Here is a 10283-nt window from a genome sequence, read left to right as displayed (position 1 = left end):
CATTTCCAGAAGTTTCACTTGGATGCATCTGAATATAGGTTTCTTTTAAATTTATATTTTTGGGGATTTACTGAACATCTTGAACGTGCAAAATTTTGGACAATTATCAGAGATTCTCTCAATGCTGCTGCTACCCTATCCCTCTCTCTCCTTTCTTCCTAGATACTCAAACATTACAAGACATTTTTACTGAGTTCAGTATTCTCTTAACTTTTTCCCTATTTTCCATTTTTTTCTCTCCTTACGTCAATTTATATTATTTTTCCTGATATATACAGTTCTTACCTTCAAAATACGTGAAATATATGACTGCATCTCTAGGCCACTGCTTCCTGAATGATAAAAACTCCCAAAGCAAACAGTCCTAAATATGCTGGCTTCACCTCTCTGGCATTTCCTCCTCTGGATTTTGATCCACCAATGACTGATTATAATGGCAACATTCAGGAAGAGGTTTTCTTTTGTTAACTTTTTACTTCTCCTCAGCAGGAAGACAAAACTATCTAGTCTGTCACAACCAGCATCAGAGTCAGCAAGGTAGTTATTTACAATACGTTCAATAAACTTTGATCTTCCTTTCCACTAGAAAAAGTGAATTATTCAGATTTGTAAATAGGCATCAAACACAAAACATTTAAAGACAACATTCATTTGTTCATATATAATAAGGCCACCAAGGACTTTAAGAAATTTAAGAACAAAGACCATATTTCACTTTCAGAAACAATGACGATAAAGCTTTCACAGGAAATTGTGCTGGTACCTGCTGCATATGGTTGGCATTTATTTTAAATAAAGAATATATTAGGTCTTCAGAAAACCAGATTTTAAAAAAGGCATCTAATAAATCTATACAGTGAATAGCATGTCTTTATTCTATTTACAGTACATTTGTTATAAATATAATACATTTTTGAAAAGCTTATTTTAATTAACTTGAGTAGATTTATATTTAAACAGATCAACTCAATTTTTAAAGTAATATAATAAAATGATTTTAATGACAAAAATCTCAAATTGCGAAATAGTGCACTCTATACTGAGATGAATGAGGAAAAAAAGTCAAACTCCTTTCAAAACTATTTTTCAAATCATCAGGAAAAAAAATGTTTTTTTCTTTACAAAGTTATATATAACCCATAGGGACCACCAGATACTGAAATATGAAGACTCTATAACCAAAGTTCAAAACTGATTTTGGAGAGTTGTGTGAAGCAAGACAAGGAAAAACTGTACTTAACACTCTATAGAACTTCACAGTAAAGCTGGAATTTATAGACTAATGGCTTAACAGGAGTATTGCCAATAAGGCCTTTCCTTCCTCAAAATCATCTCTTAATATTCATACCACTGACAAGTTGTAACAGCAGACTTAGACATTGTTTTTTAAGACGGGGCATAATAAGGTGCATGGATATGTTGAAATCTGTATTATGAGCATGTAAATTATTACCAGGTTTAAAGAAAAAAAAAAAAGAATTTAAGTATTCTCAGTCCAACGTGCTTTACATCATCAACAAGGTGACAGGTTGAAGTATTTTGCAGCAATCAGACACCAACCTCCAAAAAGTTAGGTATTTCAAATACTGCTGTAAAAACCATTCAGCAAAATTAAACTGATTCTTGTGGATTTCAGTATAAATTTGCAAGTTGTCACATATTATTGATGATGATCAGGGCAGGCATGGAGTTCTGCTGACTGGTTTCAAACACTGTAACTTGGTCCGATAACTTGGCAAACACCCTAGGAGTTCCAAGGTTATAAACACCTGTATGAACAAAGCAAGCTTTCAGCTGCAAACTGTGAATTTCCTGGCTTTTAAGCTGAAGTTTATATTGTGTCTGTCCAAGCCATGTGAATGATCCATGGATTTCCAATGCTTCTGGACTAAAGGAGAAGGAAAATGGTAAGTTGCAGGGGTTTTTCTCCCCCCACAGTCCCATTACCATGATGTCTTTCATCTAATACTTTTATTTCTAGAAATTATTTCATGAAGACAACTGTTTATTAATAATACCAACACATTACTATAATGTTTACCATGTTTTAACAGTTACTACTTTCTAAGCACAATACTTTGAGAAGATTATCTCATTTAATGCCCACAAAAAGCATCTAGTAAATGATGGAATTTGATTTGAAAATTAGCGGGGGGAAACTTTAATGCCTCTGAAACTCTTCTGTAATACTAAACCACAAATTAGGGCATGATTGAGTAACTTTCTCTATCAATGTTAAGGCAATTATCTGAATAATTTAAAAGAAAAGTAAAATGCTCTAAAATTACATTAAATCTTAAGCTACAAAATAAACTTTCACTAAATAAATCTTTACCTTGTTGTTTTATGCCGGAGATCAACAATCACGTCTACATCAGCCTTAGAGCAGTTAGAAAGTAAAAGGGTGACTGGTACTAAACAAAGACTATAGAAGAAAAATAAACACAAAAAATTAGCTGTGTATTTTTTCTTAAAAGCAGCTTTCTTAAAAATAACACTTACGAATATCTAACAGGGCTGGGGATATAGCTCAGACTACAGAACTGGCCTAGACTTGGGTTCCATTCCTAGCACCACAAAACAAAACCAACACACACATTTGAATATCTTAACAGAACACATGCACTTTAAAAATTTATTCAAGAGCTGGGTGCGAAGGCACACGCCTATAATCCCAGTGGTTCAGGAGGCTGAGACAGGAGGATCTCGAGTTCAAAGCCAGCCTCAGCAACGGTGAGGTGCTAAGCAACTTGATGAGACACTGTCTCTAAATAAAATAAAAAATCAGGCTGGGGATGTGACTTAGGAGTTGAGTGTTCCTGAGTTCAATTCCTGGTACCAAATATATACATGTTCAAGTAAGGGAAAAATCAAGTTCCAAAATGATTTAAGATAATTTACTTTGTAAATAATAATATATTAATATAATGCCTCAATACTAAGTATCAGTATCCCTAAACAAAAAACTACCCTAGGTTGTGTTGGTGCTGTGCCCTAAGCTCCCCCACAAATTTCTCACATGGTGGGGAGGGTAACAAAGACTGATGTGTAGGTTTCCAGTCTATAGCATCTCATTAAGTTAAACCTCAACTGCATAATGTAGACCAAAGCAAAAACCCAGGAATTTATGCTATTCTGTTCCCATTTGATCCTCAAATGTCAAATTCTTTATGCCTTATTTAAATGCTACTAGAAGAAGAAATGTGAACAAATATCCAAATAGATATTTCCTGGTCTCTCCATTCCTTATTCTCTTCCTCCATTAACTACCTCTGTAAAGAGCACCCACGTTTATCCTAGCAAAATTTAGGCATCAGACTGACTCCTCCTATTGCCTCAATAGTCCCCCTTTGCAATCTTCTTCACTAATTCCTGTCAAGTCTGTCTCTCAGGCATTTCTGGAAAATTAATTAATTCACTCTATCTCATTTGCCTTACAAGTTCAAGTTACCATGTGTCTTGACGTATGCAGGAGCCTTTTGTTTGCAGTTCTGGGAATCAAACCCAGCACCTTGCAAATGATAGAAAAGTCCTCTACCACTGAGCTACATCTCTACCCCTATTTATTTTATGTTGAGACAGGGTCTTACTACATTGCCCAGGTTGGTCTCAAACTTGTAATCTTCTTGCCTTAGCCTCCCAAGTAGCTGGGATTCCATGCTGATGCAATTCAATCTTTCCGAATGAGTGTTTTTTACACTTGAGCATGCACAAATATCATCTGGTGGGGCACATTAAAAAAAGTTCCACTCCTAGAATTATCTGATTCGGTATGTCTAATTCCCAGATGCTACTGTTGCTGGTCTGGAACAACATTTTGAAAACCACTGCTTTATAAAGTAGTCTTTCTGAACTACTAAACTGACAAGTCACAAATACTGCCCAGAAATCAAACTGCTGACAATGATTCCATAAATTCTGCATTTAATTATCTGATTATTATTAAAAGCCTGGGCTTTAGAGTCAGTTTATTAGAGTTCAAATATTAGCTCAACAGCAACCCTGTATCTTACTTTGCTCAACTGTAAACTGGGAATAATAATAATAATGCCTAACTCTTCTGGGTTTTTTGTGGTGACTGGGTAAAATAAAACACATTAAGTACTGAGAATGACCAGTAAATACACTTTCTAAACCTTCATACACACCATCCAATATAAGTTTTGATTTTTGAAAAGCTTAACCTAGTATAATTCATTTCTTTGTTATCTCACTTATTCTTTCTTATATTCTCATTTCTTTACTGTTTCAATGTTCTACTGCCATGACCAAGCCTCCTACTGCCTCATTCCCTCCCACATTTCTACTTTTCTTTTCTGGAATACCAAATCCCTATATCCTCAATCTCTTCTATGTTTCTACATCTAACTTCATCTAAAAGTTAGCTAGGTATACAACTTTCTGGATAGCCCTTCCTTATAGTAATATGTCCTGCATTTCTTTTCTTTTGTGGTATAGAGATTGAGCCCAGGTTTGCTCTACCACTGAGCTACATCCCCAGCTCTTTTTATTTTGTATTTTGAGACAAGGTCTTGGCTAAGTATCCCAGGCTGACCTTTAACCTGCAGTTTGAATAGAAATCTGCCTCAGTTTTCTAAATAACTGGTCTTATAGGTATTTGGTATTTGGTATGCCATCACACCTTGATATATGCTATATTTTCCCAACATCTTCCACATCTTGGGATTATTGATGTAGTTCTCAATACCAATCCTTGACGATTTTCTCCTCCTACTTCTCCTGTAAGGAAACCTTCATTCTTTTGTCATAATGCTATGCCAGAGCTTTCATATTTTCTTCTGTCCTTATGCTAACAAACTCACAGCAGTGATAGTAATATAGTAGCAGGGATTCTTTGGGAGGAGAGAAAGGAATGGGTATTTTGAAATATTTTAGGTACAGATGAGACATGTGTAGGGTGAAACATACAAATGCACCTGTTCTAGCCATCAAGCAGATACATAGCACCTAAGTAAGGACACTGCTGTAGTTTCCCCTTCCACATTATCTACTGGCTTCATTTTAAAACCTTTGCCATGTGTTTGCTTTCTCCCTTTCAATCTCAAGTCTTCTCGTTAATTTGGATAACTTCACTGTCTAGATACATGACTCACATTCAACAACTTCTCAAATCCCTGACTTGCCATCTCCATAATCTGTAGTACTATTCAAAACTCAGCCACCCAATTTTCATGACCATATCACAAACTTTTTTTAGTCACCCAAAAAAGCTATCTCTGAAATAATTTTCAGTCACCCATTCTCTGACCACTATTTCCCAGCTATTTCTCTTGCTCTCTCAATTACCCTCTCTAGTTTCACAAGGATGAGTAATCACTCAGGTCTCTATTTCAAAATTGTTCTTAATCTTCGTTACTGTGATAATTGTTCAGCAGTTATTTATTCCCTTTACCTTCCCTGTGGGATTGTGTATCATCCATGTTGACTATGGAGGTGAGACTATTTTCCCTATGAAATTTTAATGTTTCCGATGCAATCAGAAGCGTTAAATGTATACCTGTAATTTGATTCACTTTTTGTACCCTAGAAATATGCAATGACAAGAGGGTGGCTGCTGCTCCTCTGGATTAAGCCCCAAATGTATGTGGCACAGAGGCCTGAAACTTGGGTTCAATTCCCAGTAGCACTCAAAACAAAACAAAAAATACAGATGCCTGATTCCTACTCTCAGAGAATCTGATTTAATTACCATGAGTTATGGGAGTTTCTAAAATTCTCAGTGATTCTAATATGCAGCCAAGGTTGGAAAAAACCGCCACACTTTATATTTATTTTATCCTTGAGCTGGCCTGCACTTTTCTCACATACTTCTAAGCACAGCTTTGATTCTGTGATGCTTCATGTAACCACTCTTCTGGTTTGATCTATCCTGCTTTACATACTTCCCTACAATGCCTAGATCGTATGGTGTCTTCTAATTCCAATAGACTAGACGTTGTGGCAAATTCCTAAATATCCTAACCTCTAAGGTAAAGCCCAATAAGGTTGAGAAAAATCATCATGGAATCTAAGATTTTTAGAAAATACATGAAGTAAGACAGGATTAATAAATATGGATAAAGTAGAACAGGATCAAATGGAGTATCATGCCAGGTGTGGTGGCACATGCATTAATCCCAGCAACGAGGGAAGATGAGACAGGAGGATCAAAAATTCAAGGCCAGCCTCAGCAACTGAGCAAGGCCCTAAGCAACTTAGTGAGACTCTGTGGATGTAGCTTAATGATAAGAGTGCCCCTGGGTTCAATCCCGAGTACTAAAAACAACAATAATCCCACCTCAAAAAAAAAAAAAAAATCAAGGAAACAAAACTGTGCATGGAGCTATGTGAAGCCAAGACAGGTTCAATAAGAATAAATATGAAAGCCCTCCCACCCCCTCAGCTTTGGCCATACATTAGAATCACCTAGAGCACTTTAAAAAATCCAGATGCCTAGCATCTAACCTAAGCCCATCAAACTGAAATCTCTGCAGTAGAACTGAAGCATTAAGCATCTGTATTTCTTAAATTTCCCTAGGTGTTCCCAGTGGTGCATCTATATCAGACAAAGGCACACAAAATGAGTTTTGCATAGTAATACCTCAATAAAGATTGAAGATCAAAATTATTTTTAAATTAACTTAAATGGCTAATTTTAAAAATCTGACAAGAGTAAGTATGGATAAAAGTATAGAACAGAAGGAGCTCCCACTATATACTCCTAGTAGGACTTGCAAATTGGTAAAATCACTTTGGGAAAGTTCCTGGGCAAATCTGAAAAGGGGGCGAGGGTGGGGGGACAAGTACATGAACCAGGACAGGTACACAAAAATATTCAGTGGCAGAAATCAAAGCACTTCAAATTTGAAAATAATCCAAAAGCCCATCAAAAGTAAGGTAAATAAATGAATTCTCCTACATTCAAACTTATAATCCCACAGTTTTGGCAGTGGTTGACTCTTACTGACATATTAAATTTAAAAAATGGATATAAAATAAATATACTCTGGGTAATACAGCTTAGATAACAAAGTTCAAAAAACATGCAAAAGAGGGTGGGGGTTGAACCATTTAAGTTAATTTATAAATATTTTTTATCTTAAACATTTGTCAAGGTCTTAATTTTGCCCAGAACTCCAGTGTGTCCTCAGGCAGCTTGTCAATCCTCTCAATAGATATAACTTCACCTTTTCCAAATTCTCTACCTTTGACTCTCTTATCTCAGATTACTCTGAGTAGTTCACCTTGCTCCTATAAACACTCCCTAAGATGGAAGTGCTCTATAATGCATAGACTTGTTAAAATTTCTTCCTGCTTTCTTCTTTCCGTTTCAACATAAATTTAGTCCAAAGCTAATCCTGTCATTTTTCAGTGTGTATATTTTTCTAGGTATTAAGAATTTCAATACTCTCCTTGTATCACATCATTTTTTTCCAAGACTATAAACATATGCATATCTTAACTAGTACACAAACAGATATTAGCAGATACTCTCCCGATCCCCATTCAAGGTCATCCCTGACCACATGAAAGAGTGGTCAATACAGTAAATTCAATTCCTTACCACCCATACTCTCCTCAACCTACTATTACCATGTTTCTACCCCACTAAATACTGACAATCTTCTCAAAAGTCATAAATGACAACTTTATTGTCAGGCCCAGTGAACAAATAGTTTGGTCCATATATTATTTGATATTTCCAGACTATTTTTAACTGTTCACTACTTCTCTATCTTGAACAGTTGCCACTTGACCTTTGAAATTTCACTTTCTTCTAGTTGGTCCTTTCTTTCTTTAATTGCTCTATTTCAGTCAGTCTTCTTTGTGGACTCCTTTTTCCTAAGCTCATCTCCCAGGTATCATTGTTCATTTTCTTTTTGTCTTTTCCCATCCCCAGCTCTATCCCCTGTGACTCCACCAAAACTCATAACTTTAATTATCACATACAGGCTTATTCTAATAAGCCTCCATCTTATATTTGTAAATTGGAAGCCTTTTGAAGTGTCACCATATTTAAGACATTTTATTTTAGAACTTCATACATTCAGTCTATATCAAAATTACAAATACATCTTGCCCAATGAAATTTAGCACTTAATAAATCTTCAGAAAAGACACCATCTAAATTTGAATTGTTAGAGGAGTTCATACTAGAGTCATGTTGTGACTGAAACAATTTAAGAATGTTATTTCTTCTCCTTGTTCCTAGAAAGGAAACTTCTAGCAACTCAGAAATGGCCAGGCAATGTCCATGCACAACTGCACATATAGTAATTGTGGTAAAGGGTAAATTACTAAAAAGTAATTTCTATGGACTTGATATTATTCTAAATTTCTTAGGTATTTGGGTTAATGCCATTGCCTGAATAAATAAGAAAATAATAATACACAAAGTGTGTAACTTTGTGTGCATATATTATAGGAACATTCTAATAAAATGAACCTCAAACCTTTTTTGATGAAATGGATGATTAAATGATTCTGGGTAGTGAAGACTCGTTTTAATGAGATTAGAAAGCTGGTCTACTGATGGTCTTGAGGAAACTGCAGTGTTTTCTGGCCTGAAAAATTTTAACAGTTCCATTTCTGGTAATTCCTGGGAAAAGACAAGAAAAGATTTATGACAATAAAAACACTGCTTTGTTAAAAAGATGGGTGGGGGGGAGTACAGTGTAAACAAACAAAAGAAGTCAAAACCAGTAAAGAGAATATAAAGGATAAACAGTTTTCTGCTATTAACTAATAGTTGTTATCATTTGCACTGTAATCCAGAATAGTTATCAGGATCTGAAATTATAAATTCACTTATTCATTTAGTGCTGGAGTTAGGGTTCAATTCCAACAATTTTACAAATTAGCTCTGTGATCTTGAATAAGTTACTTAATATTTTAAGACTTGATTTCATCATATAAAAAAGTAGGTTCAAACAGTGTTAGATTTTTATCAAAGTTTGATGTGATTCTCATTCAGTAAAATTGCTCAGAACTTTGGGTGTAAACATTCAATTGCATAGCACCTGTTTCAATAGTTGAAAATCTGGGGCTGGGGTCGTGGCTCAGTGGTAGAGTGCTTGCCTAGCATGTATGATGCACTGGGTTTAATTCTCAGCACCACATATAAATAAGTAAAGGTCCATCAACAACTAATAAAATATTTTTTAAAAAATAGTTGAAAATCTAAGGTTGACTTAAAATTCAATTTTGAAAGAATATTGCTATAGATTATAGCGCTTTAGCTATATTGGTTGAAGGTTAACAGCATGTAAAAAGTCAATACAGTCAGCATTAGACATAATACTTTTTAAATATTAATTATTATTATTCAAATGAAAACAGAAGTATCCTGTATTATTTCCTTTTTAATTATTTTCATTGTATTTACCCTCCCCACACACAAGAATTTTGATTTTTAATTTCCTGCTAGCCTAGTATGATTCTGACCTATACCCAAAGACTGGCAAACTACAGCCAATGGTCCAAATCCAGTTTGCTTCCAGTTTTTGTAAAGAAAGGTTTATCAAAATAGAGCCACATCCATTTATTGACAAGTCTTTACAGCTGCTTTTGGATTCCACTTACAGAGACTGCCTATTCAGCAAAGACCTGAATATCTATTTTCTGGCCTTTTTCAGAAAAAGTTTACTGACCTCTAAATCTATGTGGTTATAAAAAGCCAGCATTCAATTTGTTAAAAAAAATGAACACTGCAGTACTGATTCTAATAATGAGGTCCAGAGTCAACCCACTGACTATTGAAACTAAAAAATCACCATTGTGTGTGTGTGTGTGTGATAAAAATTTATAATAAAAATAAATTATATAAATAAATATATTTCACACACATATATATAGTACTTTTATATATAATAAAAATTTACAATAAAAATAAATTATATAAATAAATATGTCATTCACACACATATATATAGTGCTTATATATATATATATATTCCAATAACATGCTGATGCTATCGGTGCAGGGCCCAGGGTGCGATCCTCAGCACCACACAAAAATAAATAAACAAAATAGAGGTATTGTGTCCAACTACAACTAAAATATAAATATTTTTTTAAAAATTTAAATTAATAAATAAAAAAACCAAAGAGTATATATCCTAGTAAGTGTTAACAGATAAGTATATAACCATATGGGCCAACAATTTAATGTCTAGAAATGTATTCCATAAAAAAATGTAAAAAGCAAAACACTTGAAACTCGTGTGATACACAAATATATGGAAATTGACTAAAAAAATACCATCTAATGATCAAATAAAATC

General features: G+C 34.5%; 1 protein-coding gene across 8 annotated transcripts in view; it reads right to left on the bottom strand.

Moving 5' to 3' along the window:
- Positions 1-633: 633 nt before the first annotated feature.
- Trappc8 (trafficking protein particle complex subunit 8) overlaps positions 634-10283 on the bottom strand; it is a 92241-nt gene continuing 82591 nt past the window's right edge. For all 8 annotated transcript variants that reach the window (XM_021734656.3, XM_021734658.3, XM_013363840.4 and 5 more), the window contains 3 exons: positions 8454-8599; positions 2336-2425; positions 634-1888 (listed from right to left, as the gene is read on the bottom strand). In XM_021734656.3, the coding sequence (XP_021590331.1) occupies positions 1654-1888; positions 2336-2425; positions 8454-8599 (471 nt within the window). In that variant the 3' untranslated portion in view covers positions 634-1653. The remainder of the gene's footprint in view (positions 1889-2335; positions 2426-8453; positions 8600-10283) is intronic.

The sequence above is a fragment of the Ictidomys tridecemlineatus genome, chromosome 13 (genome assembly GCF_052094955.1).
Source record: "Ictidomys tridecemlineatus isolate mIctTri1 chromosome 13, mIctTri1.hap1, whole genome shotgun sequence".
Classification (NCBI taxonomy): Eukaryota; Metazoa; Chordata; class Mammalia; order Rodentia; family Sciuridae; genus Ictidomys; species Ictidomys tridecemlineatus.
The sequence above is the reverse complement of the archived record's forward strand: the minus strand, read 5'-3'. Positions and strand labels throughout refer to the sequence as shown.